Source organism: Bos grunniens, chromosome 9 (genome assembly GCF_055505025.1).
Source record: "Bos grunniens cultivar Pamir isolate PY7600 chromosome 9, Bosgru_T2T1.0, whole genome shotgun sequence".
Taxonomy (NCBI): domain Eukaryota; kingdom Metazoa; phylum Chordata; class Mammalia; order Artiodactyla; family Bovidae; genus Bos; species Bos grunniens.
In genome coordinates, this window is record NC_141173.1 from 92,433,167 (window position 1) to 92,459,197 (window position 26,031).

At 36.8% G+C, this 26,031-nt stretch overlaps 1 protein-coding gene across 12 annotated transcripts in view; it reads left to right on the top strand.

Moving 5' to 3' along the window:
• Positions 1-26,031, top strand: part of SCAF8 (SR-related CTD associated factor 8) — a 216,893-nt gene that overhangs the window by 69,361 nt on the left and 121,501 nt on the right. For 10 of the 12 annotated variants that reach the window (XM_086318484.1, XM_086318480.1, XM_086318481.1 and 7 more), the window contains exons 13-20: positions 653-753; positions 3,153-3,266; positions 4,919-5,075; positions 6,945-7,078; positions 8,873-9,017; positions 10,863-10,931; positions 14,039-14,257; positions 15,448-16,909. In XM_086318484.1, coding sequence (XP_086174610.1) covers positions 653-753; positions 3,153-3,266; positions 4,919-5,075; positions 6,945-7,078; positions 8,873-9,017; positions 10,863-10,931; positions 14,039-14,257; positions 15,448-16,895 — 2,387 coding nt within the window. In that variant the 3' untranslated portion in view covers positions 16,896-16,909. The remainder of the gene's footprint in view (positions 1-652; positions 754-3,152; positions 3,267-4,918; positions 5,076-6,944; positions 7,079-8,872; positions 9,018-10,862; positions 10,932-14,038; positions 14,258-15,447; positions 16,910-26,031) is intronic. The other 2 variants (XM_086318486.1, XM_086318488.1) reach the window with 1 other exon arrangement.

Here is a 26,031-nt window from a genome sequence, read left to right on the forward strand (position 1 = left end):
AAAATAAATATTTTCGGGGAAAGGAGATGTTTCTGAAGGCATGAACAGTGCAGCCAAAAATAGGCCAGATGTGTCTCCTGTGTAGGACTTATTAAAGGGAGGTGGCTTCTGGCTTTTAGTATCCCTGGGTCTTTCATGGTAACAAGTTAAGTTCTGAATCAGCCTTTTCCTTTTTTTTTTTTTTTAATCTAATTATTCTTTTCTTAAGGGTAAGATACTGTTTTCATATTTAACTGTTCATTCCAGCACAGAAAGATACTTAAAAGGTTCCCAAATAGGACTGCAGTGAAAAGGGATTTTGAAACTTTGTTGCACATTAGAATCACCTACAGAATTTTTAAACTACCCCAGTTCCCAATTTTCTGTACCACGTATCTTGGATTATCTTTTAGAGTGTGTCTCAGATATCCACAAATGTGTGCTGTCAAGCTTGAGAATATGTGATAATAATGCAAGATGTTGTCTTGGCATAGATGTACATGGGTACCTGGCATTTTAGTTGATTTTAAACATAACAAAAATATCAGTTAATAAGTATTTAAAATATGCTATCTTAAATTTTAATTTATTACTGTTCCTAGTGCTTTTCCTTAGCTACTTGAAAGAGTAACTTCTCTGCGATTTAGGTAATCTGTCTCTTCTGTCTTGGCAGTATGCAGTACTACTCTGTGGGTCGGTCAGGTGGACAAGAAGGCAACACAGCAGGATTTAACCAACCTGTTTGAAGAGTTTGGACAGATTGAGTCCATTAATGTAAGTATCAATTCTTAAATATAATAGTGTAGGGTTTGGAAAAATATAGGGAGTTTTTAGTCACTTTGCATCTGCCTTTAATCACATTTTTGTGAGGATTATTTGACTCTGATCATTTTTGTGTTTATTCTCCTGCTATCTCCATAATTAATTTTTCTTTTTTTAATGGAATTCTTTACAAAATATTTTTAGGGGCCTTACTACAGTGTGGTAGTACTTGATTGCTAAAAACATCAAATGAGTTAGCAGGAACCATATGTATGATCTGGTTTAATTCTTTTTTTCCCTTTTTTAATGAAAATGGAGAAACTGAGTTAGAATTATCATTATTTGCACCTGAGCATGTCGGTGATGGTGGAGACACAGCTGGACGGGAGGTCCCAGTCTTCTGCCAGCCTCCTTCCTCCCCTTCCCCACCTCGCCCTCTCAGAGCAAACCCCGAGGCAAGAGAACCTATGTGGCCTGAGCACAGTTCCCTCTCTCCTCAGTGTGATTCTTTCCCTGTACCCAGTCCCCTTCTTTGAATATTTTCTTCTTCCTGAAGGACTAATGTTTCTCCTTGGAGCTAAAACTAAGCCATGAAATGTTTTGTAGTCATTTGTTTGAGGAGACTTCAATCCTGATTTTATTCACTGTTACTGTACATTAATGTCTTTTGGACATTTTTCATCATTATTTACCAGGAAATTAACTGGTTTTTCCTTTCTAGTCTTAGAGTTCTTACAGTCTCAATGTTCCTTATATGGCCAAATTTGACTTTCTGGTATAAGTAACAGCAGTGTTTATTTAAATTGAATTAGACCATTTTGAATTTTACTTTCAGTGGAGTGTGACCACATTGGAGCCTCACAGGAAGCTGGTTAATAATTATTCATATATTGTTACTTTACCAGGGAGGAACCTAAATGATTTGACTGAGTTATATAGATAGTAAATAACTGATTAGTTAATAAATAATAAATAATTGGTTGAATGTTTCAACTTAGGTATTTCAGATTCCTCTTTTTATACCATAAAAGTGTTGAAGGCTTCTCTTTTTGTCTTTTTAAATTTCACCTGTCAGAATTTAAGTAATCTTTCAGAGTTTGTAATCATGTAACCTCTCAAATTTTTTCCTGATTTTGTACTACGTTTAAACTAATGGTTCTCAGCTCTAGCTGCATATCAGACATGGGCTGACATTTGAAAAAATATGATGCCCATGATCAGTATCTTTAGATTCTTATCAAAGTGCCATAATTACACAGGTGAATTTGATGCAAAACCAGGAATCATTGCTCTGCACAGATCCTGAATCCAAGTGGCGTGCTGTATTTCACATTGCGTATGCCATGTCTAGGCTTTCTCGCACCACAGTCATTTGGACATCAGTGTGTCTCCCTCTTCTTCTGTCTTACCTTATAATAGTGTATTATTTACAAGTAATAGGCATTAAGTTATTTTGTGAAGTGAAGTGTACTAAATGGCTAGTGATAAAATCCAGGATTTGAAAAACTGATGGAAGACTTAATAAATCTTTCAGTTGGTTTGGGGGGAATTTGAAGACTGAGAAGAGTCCATTAGATTTAGAATTTAGTAGGTCATTAGCTTGAAGAAAATATTTTTGGTGGTTTGGGGAGGGTTTGGATCTACATTGCAAAAGATGAAAAATTATGTAAGGGGTTAGATAAGCTTCTCTTTTGAGAAGTTTGGAATTAAGAGTTGATAGCAGCAGCAGCAGCAGCTTGAGATATTAGCAAGACTGAGGGAAAGGTTATTTTCACAGCGAAAGCTTATGTGATGACTACTAATAAAGGGGTAGAAGACCTTGTAAGTTCTTTATAAACTGAAATACTCCATGTATTTTTCTGAATTAATACATTAAAGATAATTTTATGATTTGGCAGTTCATAGAGTAGTTAAATGCTACAAAAATTGAGATCCTTATGGTGAGGCTATCTTCCTATTCATACTAAAATCTTTGGAAGTAGTTGGGCAAAGTAAAGTTTTATAAAATTGAAAAGCTTTCGTTTTATTGTTGTAGATTTTGGACTTTATATTAAAGATAAAATATTTTGGCCAAACAAAAATCCTTCTCACAATACCCAACATAACATTTGTAAAATTATAAATACTACTGTAAATAAATTACATGCTTCAAATATTCATTGTGTAGTGAAACTTTGATTGATATGTGATATTTAAGATTTCGTGTATATTAGGCTTAGAATGAGTCCCAGCTAGCTTCTGAACTTTTCTTTTTAAGTAATTGTATATGAATTGTACCAATAAACAGCCAGAGGAAGAAAGGGGGAAAATGATTCATCAGTAATCAATGTTCTGTTCTATTAAAACCATAAAATGCCAGAAATGACTTACCCTCCTAATACTGTTTCTAAAGAAAAAAAATTTTTTAACAGATGATTCCTCCCAGAGGCTGTGCTTATGTCTGCATGGTTCATCGACAAGATGCATTTCGAGCTCTTCAGAAACTTAGTTCCGGGTCGTATAAAATTGGATCCAAGGTCATTAAGGTGAGATTGGGGGACACATGCTCTTGTTTTATTAGATCGTAGAATTCTGTTTCCTGTATTAAATCCTTTTTTAGCATTATGGGTAAACCTTGACAGAAATTTATTATTTCAGTATTATTAAAGTATAGAATTAGCTTGAGGTTAAACAATGACCAAACAAAACCTTATTCAAGCAGTTCTTTGAAATCGCACCTGCACAGTGCTCTTTAGTCGACCAGGACCCCATTTTATGAGCAGAGCTTTATCAGGCTTGTCTTTCATTCCTTTCTTGCCAGTGCTTCCTAATCCTAACCCCAAATTATACTATTGATGTCTCCTTTTTAACATCTTGTAATTCACATTTTATTTCTCCTATTTTGAAGATAATTTATTTTATCAATTTCTGTAACTGAATTAATAAATTTAAAATTACTTTCAAAGGAGTTAATACACCCATACTTTGTCCTTTTATGGCAGAGAGTTTCTCTTTGTAAGCTGAAGTGTCACTGGTCTCTTTCATGGAGTACCAAGATTTTGTTTAGCTAATTATCTAAGTATCTAATTGCTTAATTATAAGATTTTTTCTAAATAATTATATCTAACTAAGTTGAGATTTTTATGGTGAAAAGTAGATTTGGATTATATTGAGGAATGTATTGTTTTAAGATCATACTAAGAAGTGTCAGAAAGTGAAGAGGAACTGAAAAGCCTCTTGATGAAAGTGGAGAGTGAAAAAGTTGGCTTAAAGCTCAACATTCAGAAAACTAAGATCATGGCATCTGGTCCCATCACTTCATAGGAAATAAATGGGGAAACAGTGGAAACAGTGTCAGACTTTATTTTTTCGGGCTCCAAAATCATTGCAGATGGTGATTGCAGCCATGAAATTAAAAGACGCTTACTCCTTGGAAGGAAAGTTATGACCAACCTAGATAACATATTCAAAAGCAGAGACATTACTTTGCCAACAAAGGTCTGTCTAGTCAAGGCTATGGTTTTTCCAGTGGTCATGTATGGATGTGAAAGTTGGACTGTGAAGAAGGCTGAGTGCCGAAGAATTGATGCTTTTGAACTGTGGTGTTGGAGAAGACTCTTGAGAGTCCCTTGGACTGCAAGGGGATCCAACCAGTCCATTCTGAAGGAGATCAGTCCTGGGTGTTCATTGGAAGGACTGATGCTGAAGCTGAAACTCGAATACTTTGGCCACCTCATGTGAAGAGTTGACTCATTGGAAAAGACTCTGATGCTGGGAGGGATTGTGGGCAGGAAGAAAAGAGGACGACAGAAGATGAGATGGTTGGATGGCATCACTGCCCCAACGGACATGAGTTTGAGTAAATTCTGGGAGTTGGTGATGGACAGGGAGGCCTGGCGTGCTGCGATTCATGGGGTCACAAAGAGTTGGACACGACTGAGCGGCTGAACTGAAGAAGTGGAAATAAACCCCATATTACAGACACCGTCACTGTCTAATGCAGGTTTCATTTTACAAACAAAATCAGGAAACACATCGGAAAAAATTCTTTGATTATTATTATTCCAGCAGTGATTTTTGTCCAGCTGATTTTTGAAACTAATTTTATTTGTATTTACATCATTAGCTTATAATTTTGTATGTTTTAGCTTTTTTTTTTTAATAGTATAAATGCACTTTTTTTTTTCTTCTCTTATAGATTGCTTGGGCTTTAAACAAAGGTGTGAAAACAGAATACAAACAATTCTGGGATGTGGATCTTGGAGTTACGTATATACCGTGGGAGAAAGTTAAAGTGGATGACTTGGAAGGTTTTGCAGAAGGAGGCATGATTGATCAGGAAACTGTAAATACTGGTAAGAACCCTATGGGGAGTTTTATTGTTTAAAAAGTACGCTGAAAGTGTAACTGCTAAACATTTTGCATGATGGGGTGAATTGTGTTATTTCCTGGATTTTTTCCCCCTTGCACACAAGTGGGGAAAAAAATGAACCATTACCCTGTTCCATGTATATGCTTATTGCGATCTATTCATAAGTGTCAAAGTGTAGTGTTCTAAAACTCTGAATGTAGCATTTCTTATGTATGCCTTTTTCTAAAGCTTCAGTCTTTGAGAGAGTTGTGAATATGGAGGCATCTTTAGACTAATTATTTTATTTACTTGAGTTTAAATGAGAACTGGGGATTTAGGATGGTGTTTCTTTAAAAAAAAACTTCCAAGATTATAATATTTTGATTAGTATCTGTGTTGAGAATGGCAGGAATAGAACTTTGGTTTAGAGAGCTGTAGTTCAGATTCATGGAGCTCTATAAAGCTTATAACCAAGTGATAATCTGACCTGTTCTTTTTAAAAATTTGTCTTTTTAGTTTTAAAAAATTCACAGGATAATGGATACTTGGGAAAGAATCGAAATATGATATACCTCATTTCTTGACATCTTAGCTCTTTACTAAAGTTAGCTTAATTTTAGGAGTAGTGTTTTTGTTCTCTGGCCAGTGCACATGTTTTCAAACACTTTTTTTCAGTTGTTGTATTCTTGCAATTTCCTTCTCTCTCTCATTTGGATAGCTGCTCTTCCAGAACATTTATTCATTCAAAGCATGTTTCAGTTCCTGCTGTGTGCCAGGCATGATTTTAGGAACTGTGATTATAGCAGGGAGATAGACAACAATCCTTCCTCTCAGAGTGCGCACTGTAGTACAGGGATGGACAGCAGTCCTTGGGCCAGATCTTACTGGCTGCCTGTTCTGTAAATGAAGTTTTATTGAAACATAACCATGGTCAGTCGTGTTTACCTATTGTATATGACTTTAAAATTCAACAACAGTTGAGTCATTGTAATGGAGAACACATGCCCGCACTGTCTAGAATACTTACAGCAAGAAGTGTTTGCCAACCCATGTTCTAGTGGGGAAAAATGGATAATAAACAAAGTAAATAAACTTAATAGTATTTCACCGTTGGTAAGCCCTAAGGAAAAACAGAGCAAGGGATAGGCAGCACGATTGTGGTGCTTTTGCAGTTTTAAGTGAATGAAGAGGGTCTAGTGGAGCAGGTGATTTTCAGAGGGATGAGATGTGCAGCTTTCTGGGGAAGAGTGGTTCGTACAGAGAGAATGCAAAGTCTGTTACATGGTTACAAGAGCGGAATGGCTTGAGTATAGTGAGAAGTGAGTAGTAGGAGATGAAGTCAGAGAGGCAGAGTGGCAAGGTCATGTGAAGTCTTACTAGCATTTTGATAACTGATGGGTGTGCTCTAAGGGAGATGAAGAACCTTTAGAGGACCCGTTGGAGCTTCTTTGTGCTGCTTTTGCATTTTTCAGTATTTTCAGGAAGATTTTTCTATATTGGGTTAATGCTTTCCTTGTTGGCTCCCCTTGTACTTTGTGACAAAATATAGAATAAGGTTGGTTCCTCTTATATCAGGCAGCCTTGGAGATATGTCTCTTATTTCCCTTTTATGTGTTTTCTCTAGACTAAATATTTTAGCATCTTTGATTTGTGCCTCATTTCATGTTGTTTTGAACTCCTTAGTATCCTAATTGGATTTATCTCAGCAGAACCAAATAGAGTTTGTCCACAACACCTAGAGTTGTGGACACTTCTGGAAGATGAGCCGTGGTACAGGAAGGACCATTTGGACCTGGAGTAAATGTATTCATAGTAATAGAAAATGAAAAAGTGCATCCACTCAAAGGAAATCAATTTCAAATATTTTATTTAGAGTGGGAAACGGTGAAAAGCTCAGAACCTGTTAAAGAGACGGTCCAGACAACTCAGAGCCCACCTCCAGCTGAAAAGGAGACAGTGGTCACAACCCAGGCAGAGGTTTTCCCTCCACCTGTTGCTATGTTACAGGTTAGTGCTGGGTGTTTTTTTTAACTGTTCAAGGTGTTGTTTTACATTTCTGTTTTTACTCATTTTTTTATTTTATAAAACTTGGGAGAAATTGTGCAAAATAGATTAACATTAAAATATAAGTATTTTGAAAATTTTCATTTAGGTAAGAAGTAATTCATATTTAAATGTTTATTTACTGAACAAATTTATCAAGTGCCTGCTCTGTGACATTCACTGTTCAAGTCACCTGGGATAGGGGAGACCTCAGGGAAAGAAAACACGCATAAATCCCTACCCTTCTGGAGCATTTGTTCTCATTATGAGAGACAGAAACTAGGAAATTAGTAAGTTTATAAGATACTGTGCAAGGGAGAAGGTAGTATAAAACTATGATGTCAGGAGTGCCTCGGTAGGAGTTTAAAATTTAAAATAGGGTAGACTTTATTGAGAATGACATTTGAGCACCACTTACAGTTGCTGAGGCAGTTAATCATGTGGCTATCTCAAGAAAGCTTTGGAGGCAGAGGGAACAACCAGTGCAAAGGCCACAGCTGGGGACATTATGGGTGTGTTCCAGGAAAAACAAGTGAGCAAGAATAGTGAGTGAGAGGCAGCTTAGTGAAAGTGAGACTTCTTGGAGGACTTTGGTTTCACTCTCAGATGGGGGACCCCTTATTTTGAAGAAAGAAGTGACTCTATCTGGCTTTAAAGGATTGCGCTGGCAACTGCTTTGAGAATAGAATAGTGGGCACTTATTAAAGCAGAGACAAGTTAAAAGACAATTGCAGCAATTCAGACAAGAGATGATGGTGGCTCGGACGAGACTGATGGCAGTGAAGTCAACAAGAGGCTGACAGATACTAAGTGTATTGTCATGGTATAACCAGTGCACATAATTGGATTTGAGTTGTGAGAAAGAACAGAGGCAAGGTTTTTGGTCTGAGAAATTGGAGAGATGGAGTTACCATTACCTGAGAATCTGAGACTGTGGAAGTGTGGTTTTGGGAAGGACAGAGGGAGTTCAGTTTTGTGCGTGTGAAAGTTTGAACTGTCTTTCTGGACAACAAAATTGAGGTGTTGAATAGACCATTGATATAATGTGAACTTCAGTAGAGAGGTGGGCTTCCCTGCTGGCTCAGCTGGTAAAGAATCCACTTGCAATGTGGGAGACCTGGGTTCGATCCCTGGGTTGGGATGATCCCCTGGAGAAGGGAATGGCTACCCACTCCAGTATTCTGGCCTGGAGAATTCCATGGACTGTATAGTCCCTGGGGTCGCAAAGGGTCAGACATGACTGAGAGACTTTAACTTTTCTTCAGGAGAGAAGTACAGCCAGCCATGCCAAAACGCAGATAAATATTTGGGAATTATTGTACCTATTATGAGTAAAAGAATTTATGGTTAGGAGTAGAAAGCAAGTTAATGAGAAATTGCAGCCATTTTAAAGCTGATAGTGAGTGACGTGCTTCCTAATGGTGATTAGAGTGCATAACATAGTTAGGTGTTACAAACTTAGTGGGAGATGGCAGTTTAAAATTGAGCATGATATTCACTGTTGAGGAGGTGCCCATATTTTTGCATCACCTGACTATAAGGTAGATTTCACAATCTCCACATACACTCTGTTGAAAAATACTGTCTTCTACTTCAAGTAGGTTTACTTGTAAGAATACAGAAAGAAAAAAAGCAACTTAATATGATGATGTTTTTACCTTTCTGTGAAACAGAAATCATTTACCTTGGTTGTCCTAAGATGTAATCGTTGCAGATGGATAACATGGTGCATGGACTTTTTTATTTTCTACCCCCAAGATTCCGGTAGCTCCAGCAGTGCCTGCAGTTAATTTAGTACCACCAACATTTCCTGTGTCAATGCCAGTTCCTCCTCCCGGCTTCAGTCCAATCCCTCCGCCTCCTTTTCTCCGAGCAAGTTTCAACCCTTCACAACCACCGCCTGGTAAGAATTCATTTTGTATTTGAACTCTGTTGAGAATTCTGTCATTTAAATTGTTCTGTTTCGAAGTTCAGATGCTATAAGAGCAGTGATTCTCAAACCAGAGCTTACATCCGAATCACCTGTAAGGTGTGTTGAAGCACAGATTGCTGGGCCGAGCCACCTTCTGAATCAGTGGAACTGAAGTGGGGCAGGACAGTTCCATTTCTAACAAGTTCCCAGCTGATGCTTGTTGTTCACAGACCACACTTAAGAAGCATTTGACAGAGAAAAGATTTAAATGAATCTTTTAAAATCATTGAAATACTTCAAAATAATTTAACATTTATGTTGAAGTTTTTTATATAGAAGTCTACAGTTATCACCCATTTGTCAGAAAGTATGCATCAAATATATATAGATTGAAAAAAGTGAAAGTGTTAGTTGCTCAACTGCGACCCCGTGGATTCTAGCCTGCCAGGCTCCTCTGTCCATGGAATTCTCCAGGCAAGTATACTGGAGTGGGTTGCCATTCCGTTCTCCAGGGGTTCTTCCCTACCCAGAGATTGAACCCAGGTCTCCTGCATTGCAGGCAGATTCTTTACCATCTGAGCCACTCTGGATCTAATAATATGTAGATTATTTCCAGTTTGACATTAGAAATTAAAGTATATCTTAAAGTGCTAATTGAATTTGTAGTAATTCTTTTGACCTAATTAATTTTGGTAAACAAAAAGGCCCTTAAATCATTGTTTCCATGTAAAAACTATGGATTACCTAACACATATCAATTAAATATGATTAGTTGCTTATATGTAAGAGATACAGAGAGCTTAGAGCTTTTTATTATTAGATCATGGGAGGTTTAGAAGAATAAGGGATCAAATGATATATGTTGTTTTTCAAAATTGTTTCTTTTTTTTGAACTTTATGAATTATTTGTATATTATGAAAAGAATGACTGAATTGATTTCTGTAATTTAAATCCTTAGCCATTGTTGAATACGGTTCCTAAAATCTGGAAACAAACCAAAAATTAAACTCATTGTCTGTTGTAATTTATCATGTAATGTAAAATTTTTAAATTATAGTTTAATATATAATTTGAAGTTGATGAAGATTTTAGTAAGAACTGTACCTTTTTATATTTTAAATATTAGAGAATTACTCATAAAATATCTTCTGTATTTGTCATTGAAAATTAAACTTAGATTTCTTTTCTCAGAAGAAATACATGGTATTTCAAAAACCATATACACGTTTGCATTCACTTGTTGAAAATCATATTTTTTCCCCATTATTTTTAGCCACTTTTTCTAATGGAATATAATGATAGCTCTGTATTTTAAAAATACAGAGAAGCAGGTTTATAGTTGGATCATGTGATATTATTTTTATTAAGGTTTGTTTCAGTGCTCAAAACAGAATCTATATATATATCAGAGAAATACAGGAGCACATTTTACAGGTGACATTATTGCACATAATATTATACCAGCTTGAAATACAGTGCTTAACTCCCCCTCATGCAGTCATCAAGCTAACATAGAAACAGACTGCCTGGCTTGAATTAATGTTTGATTTGAGAGTATCACAGCACGTGCCACAGGATTTAGACGAATGAGTAAACAAATAGTATATGTTCATGACAGGGATCTCTGTGCTTTTACTTTTTAGCCTACTGAGTGTCAAATAAGGTTGTGTGTATAAAAATAATTATTTAAATGGAAAATATATTCATAAATATGAGGTTGTAGTAAGGATTATATAATGAATGTAGAATTTCATTTATAGCTGTTGAAATCTTTGATTTAAAAGAAAGTAACTTTTTTGTTATTTTATTTTTGGTCTTTTTTTTTCCCCATGCAGGTTTCATGCCTCCTCCAGTTCCACCCCCTGTTGTACCACCACCTACTATCCCACCAGTAGTACCAACATGTGAGTTTTCTACATTAAAAATTATGTGTTGGTTCTCATTCCTGTGAATTGTTAATTTTTTTATTCTGAAAGTTGTCAGATAGTTGCATTTTTTTGGTTTTTTGGGTTAAATGATTTCTGACAAATCAGCAGTATTCTATGACAGTCCAGATTTGCTCTATTGTATCAAGATTTTTTATAATTGTTTTATTTTAATCAAAAGTTCTCATTGTTTTTTTGTTTTGTTTTGTTTTATGTATAAAATGTCTTAATCTGGAGCAGCTCCACCCACATTCCCTTTTTTAAAATCCTTCATGTCTTTGACTTGTTGAAAAGTAGTTCATTTTTATGTGCCTGTGTGCTCAGTAGCTTTAGTCGTGTCCAACTCTTTTCAGCCCTATGGACTGTAGCCCACCAGGCTCCTCTCTCCAAGGGATTCTCCAGGCAACAGTCTGGAGTGGGTTGCCATACCCTGTTCCAGGGGCCTTTCTGACCCAGGGATTGAACCCCATCTCTTACATCTCCACATTGGCAGGCAGATTGTTTACCACCAGCAGCACCTTGGAATTCCTCCCTTCTCTATATAGGATCCCAAATAATGGATTTGGGTTTTTTGCTTCTTTGTGGTATCGAATTTGTTATTTTGTCTTCTTGAACCTCCTGCAGATAGAAAGTTTTTAGCACCATAGGCTTGTTTAGAACATGCTTCAACTTTTTTGGTAAGAAAACTTAACAAGTGGGGTTCTGTGGACTTGATATCACTTCACATCAAGAGCCATGCATGCAGTGCCTTCTTGTTCATGTTAAATGATGTCAGAATGGGTCAGAGCATTCAGATGGTGGAACCTGGTCATTAAAAGTCGCCTTTCACATTGTCATCTGATGCTTTCATCCTTTGATTATTATTGCCAGAATCTACCTTTTATTAGTTGCAAAGTGATCTTCTAAATTTTATGATCCCTTCCACATTTCTTAGCAAGAATTTGTTCTGTAAATTATATTTCATTACCTTGAAGGACAGGAGACCCAGGGTAGATGCTAAATTCTTTACTGCAAGTGCCATCTTTCAGAGTAACGAATTCTATTATCCGTGATACCCAGTGGCTGAAGGTAGGGGAGAATTTCTCTTATTTCTTCTCTACTCCCTTCCCTCTATGTTTTCCCCCTTCGTTTTTAGTAACATGTATGGATTCATGGATTTATGCTTTCAAATAGTTAAATTCACTTTTCTTTTTGAAGTTCAGTTTGTTCATCTTTGTACAATGAGACCTTTCATGTTACTGCTCTATCCTTTTGGGATGACTGTTATCAGTTTTGGGGAGCTTCTTAGCTTTTTGGCATAATATTGGACCAAAGGACTTTATTGTAAAGAGAGTATATTATAGAGCCTACCTTTTGATATTATAACTCATTTTTATTATATTTTTAAACTCCTTTTTCTCCTGGTGCTGTTAGACAACACGAGGATCCTTTTTATGTTACTATTGATTAATTAGGAAGAACTGTTCATTTTTTATGAAAATTAGAAAAATGTTCAGAAGCCATTTCTGAATTCACTGTTTACAGAGACTTATCCTACTTACTTAAGAGCCCCTCTACCAAGTTTACTTCTCCTTATTTTAATTATTTTGGAAAATCTGGGATCAATTAAAGGAAAAAAAGAAATACCATGTGTGCCAGATACTCACCTGATTGTTCACACTGTCTCATTTAATTCTCACAATTCCCATATGGGATCTCAGGTCATTTTATCCCTGTTTTACAGCTTTGTTCTATGTTAACGGTTTGTCTAGGTAGTCTGGAGTTAAATGTGAGGATAAAACATTTTTTAGAATCCCAGAGTACATGACTAAATAGTGTTGTGACATAAATTTGACTAGAATTTCTAATTGTTCAATTGTAATTTTAATATTCCTCTAGCTTAGTTTTTAACATACACGTGACATATAAACAGGACATTTCTACCCATTCTTTAAAGTGAAATCTTTGTAGTTCTAATCTGATGAGTTTCTAACCTCATTTGACAAAAAGTAGTGAATGTAAAAGACCCTAGTACTTAGAATTTCTAGAGAATTGGGCAGGTTTTCACTCTCATTTGTTCGTCTTTGTATTTACACCAATCATTTCTGTACATTTAGATAGTCGCGTACTGACATCCGTGAAAAATTACTAGGTTTTGTTTTCATTGATTCACTTTTGGCTGTGCTGGGTCTTCCTTCATTGCTGAATGAGCGTTTCTCTAGTTGTGGCAATACTCTCTAGTTATCGTAGGTGGACTTCTTGTTGCAGTGGCATCTCTCGTTGCAGAGGACAGGCTCGCGGGCTGTAGAGCACAGGCTCAAATAGTTGTGGTGTACAGGCTTAGTTGCTCCATGGCATGTGGGATCTTCCTGGATCAGGGATTGAACCAGTGTCTCCTGCATTGGCAGGTGGATTCTTTACCATTGAGCCACGAGGGAAGCCCCATCTTTGAAAAATTATGATTTTAAGTGTGGGTCCTTATTTTACCAAACTTGTCTCTACTAAATATTTCTAAAATATTTTTAGAAATTTTTTTTTTTTTAGAACCTATTTTTTTAAAAGAGGTTTCTAAGTATAATTTAGCCTCTTCATGGTGTCTTATTTATCATTTTGAGTATCAGTTACTATATTTATAATGTGCTGGGTAATACAGTTCAGTTCAGTCACTTAGTCATGTCCAACTCTTTGCAACCTCACGGACTGCAGTGCGCCAGGTTTCCCTGTCTATCACCAACTCCCAGAGCTTGCTCAAACTCATGTCCATTGAGTTGGTGATGCCATCCAACCATCTCATCCTCTATTGTCCCCTTCTCCTCCTGACTTCAATCTTTCCCAGCATCAGCGTCTTTTCCAGTGATACAGAGATGCCATTAAATGAAACACTCAGGCTCCTAGAGGTTAGTTTTCATCATAAATGAAATAAAGGGACCAGAAGAGAATTCACATATGTCATGTCAACTGAGCAGTCTCACCATATAATTGGGAGAAGAGGCTAGGAGGTGATTTAAAACTTCAAGACCAGTGTTGGTCATGCTTAATATTTTAACTTGGCACATTAATTGATTAGCTAATTAAATCTGAACTGTATATTCTCCTTCTTTAAACAGCTTTAGTGCAGCCGCCATTATCTATGACTCCAGAAACTGTGAAAGATGTTGGATTTGGTAGCCTTGTTTTACCAGGTGGTTCTGTTGCCAGCAGTCTTGCTACTGCCACTCTGCCAGCTGGAAATGTTTTTAATCCTCCAACGAAACAAGCAGAGCCTGAAGAAAAAGTACCTCATCTTATTGATCACCAGATTTCTTCTGCAGAAAACACCAGATCAGGTAAAAAAAAAAAAAAAGTAAAAAGAAATTCCCAGAAAGACATAGTTAAATCATAAGTACTACTTCTCTGTATTGATGTTTAATTCTGAGGTGTCATGCATATGTAACCGATTCAGTGCATGGATATTGCAGCTTTTAAAAAAAGAAAAAAAAAACACTGTCCCCTAAAATTTCTATTAAAAACAAATTTGGCATTCTATTCAGGATAGTATATATTTTGACACCTTTTTGTTAAGACTTCTCAGTTTTTTTGGCCTATTGGGACTTTTTTAACGTGGTGTTATCAAAATAAGATTGCACAAAATATGTATACCAACAGAAAGATTAAAACAAACCAATATAAGGTATAGCTTCTATCAGATATTCAGCTAGGTCTGGAAGATAAGTGTGTTGTTTGAAAGCGGCAAGTCTTTTTTCTTTTTAATGACATTACTGTTAGAAATGCTTTTGTTAAATAAAGGTGGAGGATTGATATAAAACCTGACGTTTTAGTTTAACTTAAAAAGATATTATATAAAGATTTTAGGTAAGAGGTCCACTTTGTTTTCATATTTAAATTTTACTATGTGTGGTATTTATAATTTTAGCTTTAATTTTTATTTAATATCTGGTATACCTTGGTTCTTGGGGAGATACAAGTAGCTGACTACTGGAAATTATAGCATGAATAATTATAAATAAAGTAAGTCCTCTGTATACAAATGAGTTCTGTTCTGAGAGCAGGTTTGTAAGTCCAACAAAAGTTAGCCTAGGTACCCAACCAACACCATTGGCTACATAGTACTGTACTGTAATAGGTTTATAATACTTTGTACACAAATAATACATAAAAAGTAAACACTGAAAATGTTTTTAATCTTACAGTACAGTACCTTGAAAAGTACAATAGTACAGCATAACAGCTGGCCGACAGGGGCTGGCTTGAGTGAACAGGCAAGAAGCGTTACTGCCTAGAGGAGGATGGAGGGATAGTGCTGCCCTCTGTATGCAGCACTGGGCATTCAGGTACACGGGGGTGCATGCAGGTGACCGTGCTAGACGTGTGAATGAACCTAGTGACTGGGCGTGAACACACGTTGACATCTTTGAAAGTTCCCACCTTAAAGGTTCGTATGTAGGGGACTGAAGTGTATCATTTCTTTTTCACACCAGGGTGATTGATTATGTTATTGTTTTCCTTTCCATTTTAGTGATTCCAAATGATATTTCAAGTGGCCCTGCGATTTTAGGACAGCCGCCAAATGTGACAAGCAATTCTGGAATTCTGGGAGTCCAAAGACCAAACGTATCCAGTAATAATGAAATTCTTGGAGTCCGGCCATCTAACGTTTCCAGTAGTTCTGGGATTATTGGACCCCAGCCACCAAATATTCTAAATAACTCTGGAATTTTGGGATTACAGCCACCAAACGTGTCAAGTAGTTCTGGACTTTTGGGAGTGCTCCCCCCAAATATGCCTAATAATTCCGGACTTATCGGAGTACAGCCACCTGGTATCCCAAGTACTTCTGGGCTTTTGGGAACACAACCACCAGCTGGGCCTCAAAACTTACCCCCTTTAAATCTTCCTAATCAAAGGATGCCTGCAATGCCAATGTTAGACATTCGTCCAGGACTGATCCCACAGACACCTGGACCACGATTCCCTTTAATACAGCCTGGAATTCCACCCCAGCGGGGACTCCCTCCCCCAGCAGTACTTGATTCAGCTCTGCATCCACCACCCCGTGGTCCTTTTCCTCCAGGAGATATTTTTAGTCCACCTGAAAGACCTTTTCTAGTTCCTGGAAGACAAAATGTAGACAGTGTTCCTAACCCAGAGAAAAGGATACCACTTGGGAATGATAACATTCAGCAGGAAGGTGACAGAGATTACCGGTTTCCTCCCATTGAACCCAGGGAAGCCATCAGTAGACCTCCCCCGGTGGATGTTAGGGATGTGGTTGGACGACCTGTTGATCCACGAGAAGGTCCTGGAAGGCCTCCGTTAGACGCTAGAGATCATTTTGGAAGACCTCCTGTAGATATCAGGGAGAATCTCGTGAGGCCGGGCATAGATCATCTTGGCCGAAGAGACCACTTTGGCTTTAATCCAGAGAAGCCCTGGGGGCCCAGAGATTTTGATGAGCGAGAGCATCGAGTTCTACCTGTCTATGGCGGTCCGAAAGGCTTACATGAAGAAAGAGGTAGATTTCGGTCTGGAAACTACCGGTTTGATCCTCGAAGTGGTCCTTGGAACAGAGGATTCGGACAAGAGGTTCACAGAGATTTTGATGACCGCAGAAGACCCTGGGAGAGGCAGAGGGACAGGGATGACAGAGATTTTGATTTCTGCAGAGAAATGAATGGGAATCGTCTTGGACGAGATAGAATTCAGAACACCTGGATCCCCCCTCCTCATGCTCGGGTTTTTGAGTTTTTTGAAGGGGCCACTTCTCAACGAAAAGGTGATAACGTGCCTCAGGTTAATGGTGAAAACACTGAGAGACACGCCCAGCCACCGCCTTTGCCAGCGCAGAGTGATCCTGAACTGTATGAGAAACTGGCCTCCTCAAGTGAGGTAAACAAGAAGAGTGACACAGTTGCTGATGTAGAGAGTGAACCAGTGGTAGAAAGCACAGAAACTGAGGGGACATAATCATCACTCAGTAGGTAAAAGATACATTTTGTAAAGTTGTCATCTCTCTGTAATAGATTAATGGCTGACCGGACCATAGTTGCTCACTTTCGTCTGCCAGAATTAAGTTAATCTGATGTTCATGTTCACCTTTCTCTTAAAATAATTGTACAACTGACTTGTATAGACATTGTTCTTAATATGAACATGGTAGGTAAACATTTTTTTATTTTTCTGATAAAATATAAATGTTGCCCCCTGATTCTTTTAACTTCAAGGAAACGAATAACAGCTTGTCAGAGACTTCCTATGGAAGAAAGAATTTTTTTTAGATACTACCATTAGGTTGGATATGGTAATAGATATATTTCAGAATAGCAAGTGATGGTATATCTTACCCATATCTTTAGGCTGCTGCAGAATTTTAAGGTAATAGACAAAGCTGTGATATTTTATGCAAAGACTGGCTCTAAATATTTGAGGAGCACAATACAGAGATTTTAAAAAGTGATTTTGTAAAATCTACACTCTGGTCTCTGTTTCTCCAAAGTAAGTGTTTGTGATTTGTTCCTCATACTGCAGTGAGTTCAAAAGAAAAAGAAAACAACATCAATATTAAAGTACGTTTCAATGTTGGGTGAACTTTGTTTTTAGATGCCAATAAAACTTCTTTGTTTGATAACAGTGTTCTAGGAATTGTATTTTTTTAACCTACAAATTCTTAAAACCATGAATCATTGGCAGCATGTGCTTAGTTGTTGCAGAAGTTTTCTATTACTCTTAGTAACAACAAAGAACCATGTGTGGAAAAAGCATGTACTTTGATATAAAAAATCATGCAGTCTCATTAGTATATGTGTAATACCTGTGCATTTTTATTGTGTAAGTCATATGTAGATTTTTCTCTTTCTCTGTATGTCTGTTTCATGCACATACAGAGAAAAATAGAAAGTTGATAGTTCAGATAATAAAATATTCTTTAAAACTAGGTAGAAAATCAGAGAAATTTGGCTAACTGACATTGCTCATAGTTACAGCTCCTAGCCTCTATGATGGTAAAATAAGAAATATTGTAAAGAGATAACACTGACAGTATGGCAGTTCTTTTTTAGTACAGTGAAGCATGAAGTCAGATTTAGCATGGAGCCGAATTTCACCTAAATGCTTGCATTGCTTTCTTTCACATTATATTTGCTATTCTGCATAGATAGTGCTTGTACTTACTGATACTTACTGGTCACTTGCCTAAAGTGAATTCCTTAATTGCACAAAATGTAGAGTTGTGGGTGTTGATGGATTTAAAAACATTCATTTGTATTCCAGAAACAGTGTGTCCATCATGGGTTTTGTAGGCTCTGGGTGACACTGTTTCAGATTAGCCTCCAAGGTAAACCCGAGTAGCAGAAAAATTGGGGATTAGTTTCCTGTTATATTTATTATTATTTGCTCTTGCATTTCATTTATTTGCTGATTGTTTCTCCTTTGGGTTTTACATATATACACACATATATAAAACCATTGGTGTTTTTTTGTTTCTAATGAAGGCTTTCATTTGGTCCTGTGAATAGTCATTTGTTTCCTCTTCCGATAATTCATCACTGGTTTTATCTAAAATTCTTCAGTTATGCTTGTCAAGCTTCCCCCAGAAATGATAGCCAGACACCAGCCATTTAAAATTGGGTGGTTTTGCTTACCTCTTGTGATCTAGAGATCCTTAAGGTTCCTCACCAGAAATATTCTTTTCTTCTTACATGTTCTGAAATAGAAATAGTATGTTATTTATTTTGTTTTTTTGGAAAAGTAGATGAGAATGGAAATCTGATGTTTATTTCTAAGGTCATTGAATTCAGTCCAGTAATTTGAGTTGGTTTCCTGTCATTTCCTTGGGGTAGTGGGGAGAACTGACACTGGTACAAAGTTTTAATGTTCTGGAAAGATTTGTCTTGCCCTTAAGGAAATTATATTAAGTGGAATTTCTTTCAGACTGTTCAGTACTTTGGTTGCATTTATCATTATTAAAATTGACATTGTATTAAGTAGCCACAAAAAAAGTGAGACTTTTCAGTGAATTTTGATCCCAAGCTTTTTTCACCCTTGGGCTTTCATGTGCAAACTTGAAAACAAAATGTGTACAAGTATTGCCCTGGCTTGAAGATTCTGATGGTGGAAGTTTGCTGATCAGCTGTCAGTACTGTTATCTTCGAGACCCATCTTGAAAGTGTGCGACACTCTTAAAACAGCTGAAAAACATTTATGTCTAGTTATGCTCACTTTATCTTTTATTGTCGTGTAATGTTTGAGTGAAAGGATAGTATTCATCCTGATACCAAATTTCCAAAACTGATACTTTCACTATTTTTTTTAAGATGATGGAGAGAAAAGTTAATTGTCTTACTTTGCTAAATTTGACTTAAGACCTATCACATTTTTGACCCTTTTGTTCACAGTACTGCTGTCACTAGAATGCTAGCAATTCGAAACGGGCAAGGAATAACCTAAATATTTCAGTAAAATAGTTTGAACTGCCGCAGGCAGTAATTACGTCAGACATGAGGTCACATAGTTTTTATTTGTGATAGAGAATGATACGGCTTCCTGTGGTGTTAGTAGATTGCAACATTAATAGATATTCATCTTTAAATTTTTGTCTTTAAACATTCCATTGAACATTGGCTTCTGTTAGCATGAATGCATATACTGCACTTTGATCATCTCTGTTGTAGGTAGAAACTTCTTTTAGAGCAGGTAGTCTTTACAGCTTATCATCAGTGAAATGTTACTTTAATTTTATTTCATTGTATAGGGTGGACAGAAGACTAGGAAAGCATTGTAAGATGGAATAGTATAAAGTTGCTTGTTTAAAACTCTGGAAATCACTTCCTATAATAATTAATGCAGTTATTATTTAAGCTATACATTCTTACCAGGGCAGTTTCCTTTGTTCTGATAATTTAGTTGCTTCCACAAATTTGTTGGCCATTTTTCACTCAAAATACAGCTTTATGGAGTGACACATTTGGGATTGTTTTCGGAATGGGGCAGTTTCGTTACATTTAAAAAGAATAAGTTGCCTCTTTTAACTAGTTTTAAATAAACAGTAGTTCATCAGATCTAAGGTGCCATTAATTGTAAGAAACACCATTCAAAAATTTAAAAATGCTTCCAGTATGACATGTCAGTGATTATAAGATGCATTCGTAATTCAGGAATGTCAAATGTAAAACGGGTCTTAGAATCAAAGAAATACGGTATTTCTTTGGTATGTGTATATATATATATATGGAATATATATGTGTGTGTGTATATATATTCCATATATATATTCTTTTATTCATTAATGATTTAGGAAAATTTTTGATTTTTTTGTCATTGTATATATTTTAGATGGGCACAACGTTTAGTGAAAAAATTTAACATTCAATTAAAAATAACTGTTATACCTTATGTGCCTTCATCATTATTATTGGGTGCTATGTTAATAAAATGTTTTAAGGGCTTTTAACTCTTTTAAAGAAAAGCATTAACATATTACTCTTTAAATAGAGGAGAGCAAGTGTATGTTCATTTTTAAGATAGGCAGAATAAATTAAAATTATGTAAGCAATCTTAAATACTACAGTGTGGCAGAGAATTATAAATGTTTCCTTAATTGATAATGCTGTGGTTTTATAGGAAACATATTTTAAACCATAAGTAGGCTCTAAATAATTTATTTTCTACTAATGAAAAGTCAGGTTACTACATTTTTTAATGGGGGATTTAAAAACAAGATACCTTGATGCAAACTTTCTGGAACTAGAATTTAAAATTAATGGCCCAGATTGTTTTCTTTGGGGGGCATACTTTAAATAGAGGGCATGGGTACTGAAAGCTGTTTGAAATGCACTTTCTCTGTGGTTCTTAGCCAGGAAACGTGTGACAGAGTCGCCTGTGGAGCTCTTTGAAAATATGGGGTTGAGGGGTGGTCACTGCAGACTTACTAATGCAGAATCTCCTGGGGAGATCCATGTTTATACACATACACAAAGACACACACACCTTCCATGTATTACCACTTTAGATATGTTAAAATCTGTAAACACTTAATGTACCATACACTTGAGATTTTTAAGGTTTTGTTTTTTTTTAAGTAAAACAGTGATACAGAGTTTTTACTGTTTCAATAAAGTATATACTTAATTGTGGTAATTGGTATTGGCGGATGAATAAAGTCCATCATCACAAATGTTTTACATTCGAGTTAATCTAAAAATGAACTATAGCAAGGGATGGAAGGAAGTATATAGGAGATGGTTTTATAAGAAGTATTTTTGACTCAACTGAAACCTTGTTATAGGATACCTCTAGATACCATGTAATTAAATGCTTTGCTTATAGAAAGTGCCCCTTTGGAACAAAAGTCCTGGTCTTATCAGGGAATAGGAGAAAGGTTTCTGGTAGGACTACGTAGACGTGGGTTGCACATCAAAAGCTAATGCGATCCAGTGCTTTGTTTTGGCATGAGCTTTGCTCATTTTTCTTCCCTCTATTCACCAGGAGGCTCTTTGCCTCGTATGGACACTGGGAATCACTCTGCCTTGTTCTAGTCAAAATGCAGAACAGATATTCCAAGTAATTTATAAAAAATACATGCAGGGTGTCACAGGGTGAAATGGTGCTAGTGGGCTAACTTTAGATTGTGTGAGAAGCATTAGGTGCTTCAGGCAGTAGGATGACCTACTGTCTGAGAAGCCAGAACCCTGGAGGTGGTGGAGTGTGCTCTTGGAACTCGTGACCTTGGGCCCTTAGTTCAGTGAGAATAGAGGAGTTCGTTTCATGAGCATATTGAACTTACACAGCAGTGGCAGGATGTAGAACTTGGCTGGCCTGTGATGCTTGTCCTTGCACCACTATCTCACATACACACCACACCCTTACACCAGCCACGGGCTGCTATCACTGTTTCGTCTTATTTTTTCTGCCTTTCTCAGAATTCTTATCCTTCTCATAGTGCCTCCCATCCTCCTTTTTAACCCATCATTCCAAGCAGAGACCATCAGTTTGGGTTTGTCTGTTGAAAGCAGTTTGCTGCTCCTTTGTTTAGTGATTTCTAAGGTCATTTCCAGCATTTAAATACCTTGAGTCATTAAGTTTTGTCTTCTGTAAAAGACTAGCTGAGGAAGCAGGCTGGACAGAGAGAAAGGCTAATAATATTGGAACACTTTTGAAGAGAACACAGTTCTTACTACCTTTAGGTTTTTGTAACTGGCTTTTAATGTTTCTAGATGTCTGTCTTTGGCCAAGTGATTGCATCTCTCTCAGCTTCATTTCTTAACAGCTAGCCTGCAGGCTGTCTTGTTTTTTTTTTTAAGTTGATAATATTAGGTAATATTTAATAGATATACACCATGTGACAAGAACCGGGGTGATTTTATTAGCGTCATAATATAATTCTCATTGACAGTCCAATGAGGTATTTGTTATTTTAATATCTCTTACAAAAGAGAGGCACAGATTTAATATCCTAAGATCTCACAGCTCGCAAATGTTTCAGCAAAGATTGAAACCCAAGTCTGTCAGATTAAAAACTTAACCACTTAATAAAGTGCCAGACACATGCGGCAGAGGCTCACCAACTATTAGTTCCTCTTCTCTTTAGAAAAGGCAGATAAATTTGGTGCAGAGGAATGTAAACTTGAACAGCCCTACCAGGCTTATCCTTAAGTAGGGAAAGGCTGCAGGGAAGCACTCAGCTGGTGTTTGCGTTGTTCAAGTGTCTGTGGCGCTTTCTTCTCTTCCAGCGGCTGAAGGTTCACTTCAGGTTCATTTGCTTAGATTCTGCTTTCAGGATTTGTTTTTTTCCTGAAGTGGTACCATAGCATAATATTGTTAACTTTTAAGTAACTTGCTACTCCGGAGGCAGGTTTGTATTGCATTGATATTTAAGATTTCTTTTTGAAAGCACCTTTTCCCACAAATTAAATAAAATTTCAAAACTTTTTTATTTTAATGTTTTAATATATGTAAAGCAGAACCAGTGATAGGTTGCAAATTTATATTTTAGGTTGTGGCTTTGGCAGCTCCTTTCTGAACTGTGCCAGTTATACACTGTATATTTAGCCAAAACTTAGTACTCAGTTTTCTTGTGTATAAAACTCCTAATTAGGAATATTTTGTGACTTGAAATAAATGAAATATGTAAAGTTAGTTTTACACATATATAGTAAGCGTTCAGTGTTAGTCTTTTATTCACTTGAATTCACGTAGTCTAGAGGTTAGCTGTTGTCTTTGGTAGCAGTGGATAATTTGCAGTTATTTTACTTTCTTAGAATATATATAACCTGATTCTAGGTTTTCTTCAAGTCACTAAATTTGGATTCTTTTGAGGCTTAATCCACAGCACGTCATGGTGCTGGTCTTTGATGACCTTTTCCAGGCTTTGCTCATGTGGTTCTAAACACTGTGGCCATATTACTGCCTGATGCACACATCAGGGGAACATGCTTACCATGTCTGTGAATTATTCTCCTATTTCTACTAATCTTGCCAAAGTTAATTACCATTTTGCTTATGTTATTATTTGAAATAAAAAGTTCTTGCTTTTGAACAATTGATTTTTAGTGACATGAGTCTTGTGTTTATTACTGAAGTCGGGTCAGTTGGCACATTAGTAAGGATATTAGTAAAATCAGAAGACTTGTACTAAAAAATAAAATAATCTTTGAAAGTACAAAAGATAACTTATGTAAGAATTGTTCTTTCCTTCTCTGGTGATTGAAACTGCTTTGAGCTTTTTAGATAGGCGAGGGTAGCATTTACCATCCTATAAAACTCTGAGATAATCACATCATATAGCACTGTGGTCATACCCACCACAGGAAAGATTTAGAGATTTCTAAGTAGTGAAGCTATTGGGGCTTCATGTAGAAAAGCATTTTTTTTTTTTAGAATATGTATTTAACAATATATGAATTACAGCCTTTATTTTTTTTTAATCATATTACTTTCTGCATTGGTAGCCAGATAGTCTGTTGACCATATGTTAAAACTCCTTCTCATTACAGGGAGAAGGGTTTGAGAGTGGAGAGAGAAAAATTTTAACCTCTGTGTCATGGACATTCTGAATCATTTATCTTCAGAAACATACCATTCTGTAGGAGCCATTTCCCTTCTTTACAAATAAGCAAACTAAAGTCCCCAGTCACACAGCTTTTGATTTGTACAGGTATTTGAACTCAGGTTTTTGCTGACCAGGCAAAGCTGTGCTTTACTTTAAAAGACACTCTTGGACGTGTGCTAAGTCACTTTAGTTGCGTCCAACTCTTCAGGACGCTATGGACTGTAGCCCCCCCCAGGCTTCTCTGTCCATGAGATTCTCCAGGCAAGAATACTGGAGTTGGTTGCCATGCCCTCCTCCGGAGGACCTTCCCGACTCAGGGATCAAACCAACGTTACATCTGCTGCATTGCAGGTGGATTCTTTAGCACTAGCGCCACAGATTTTAATTTTAACACATGGTCTGTATAATTCCATAGAGCTGCTGTAACAACATACCAAAAAGTGTGTGACTTAGAACAACAGAAATGGAATCTCTAGATTCTGTTCTAGAGGTTAAAATCTGAAATCGAGCTGTTGGCAGGACTGTGCTCTCTCTGAACACTCTAGAGGAGAGCCTCTCTTGTCTCTTCCCAACTTGTGGAAGTTCTCAGCAGTCCTTGTCATTCTCGGCTTGTAGACGCATCACTTCAGTCTCTGCCTCTGTTGTCAAGTTGCTGTCTTCGATCACGTGTCTTCATATCACCTTCCTTTTATGTCTGTCTGTAAATTTTCTTCTTCAATTAGATACTAGTTATATTGGATTAGGGGCCCACCCTACTCCAGCATGACCTCTTCTTAACTAATTATATTTATAATGACTCTGTTTCCAAACGAGGTCCCATTCTGAGGTACTGGAAGTTGGAACTTACACATTTTGGGAGGACACATTTCGTTAATAGCCTATGACTGAATTCTGTGACTATTTAAGATCTAAGTAAATAAACCTTGGTGGCTCAGATGGTAAAGCATCTACTCCAATGCAGGAAACCCAAGTTCAGCCCCTGGGTTGGGAAGATCCCCTGGAGAAGGGAATGCTACCCACTCCAGTTTTCTTGCCTGGAGAATTCCATGGACAGAGGAGCCTGGCAGGCTACAGTCCTTGATGTCCCAAAGAGCTGGAAACGACTGAGCGACTGACACTTCCACTTTCAAGTAGACGTTGAATAGTTTAAAACATACTTAGGGAGAATAGTCATATTTTAGAGTGACGAAACGCATCTTTATAGAATTTCATTGTTAAATATGATAGACACTGCCTAGCTTTTTAGGTGAATTTGTAATACCCATAATTTTATGTTTTTTAGTCATACTTGAACTAACAAATCAGCAAAGAAGATCCAATAATATTAACATTATATAGCAAAGCATCTCCTGCAATTTTTTCTTGCACTTAAAATGATTCATGCTGACTTTTAAATATGAAGGTTTTTTTAGACTTTATTAAATATAGCTCACTGAAAATATGCAGTGTGTTTCATTTCTACTGTTTTTTATAGTATGTTAGTATTTTTTGTTTTGTCCAGATTTTCTGTTAAGCAAGTGATAATGACTATCATTTTGCTATTTCAGTGGTTTGTTAGAAATAGCTTTCTCATTTACCAAATAAGTTAGCAATTTGTTATTTTCATTTAGTAGTATAACCTTAATATATTTCTCTTTTTTTTCATATAATTATTCAGCAAAATCTTTGTTGAAAAACAGCTTTGTAGCTGACTGAATCCAAGTTGTCTGAATATATAGGTCTTTACTAAATAGGTCTTTTAACAGTGTTCCCTATGACTTGTGGACACTTGAACAGGCAATTCCCTGATTTTCATTTGAAGAGCACCAAAGCACTTAGAACACTGCCTGGCTTGTAGAGTACATTGGTGTTGGCTATTGTTGTAATTGTCCAAAATGGCTGAGACTTTGTGCCTTTTAAGTCGCTTCAGTCATGTCTGACTCCGCAACGCTATGGACTGTAGCCGGTCAGGCTCCTCTGTCCGTGGGATTCTTCATTACAAGAATACTGGAGTGGGTTGCCATTTCCTCCTCCAGGAGAGCCGCTCAACCCAGGGAATCGAATTTCTTACCTCTCCTG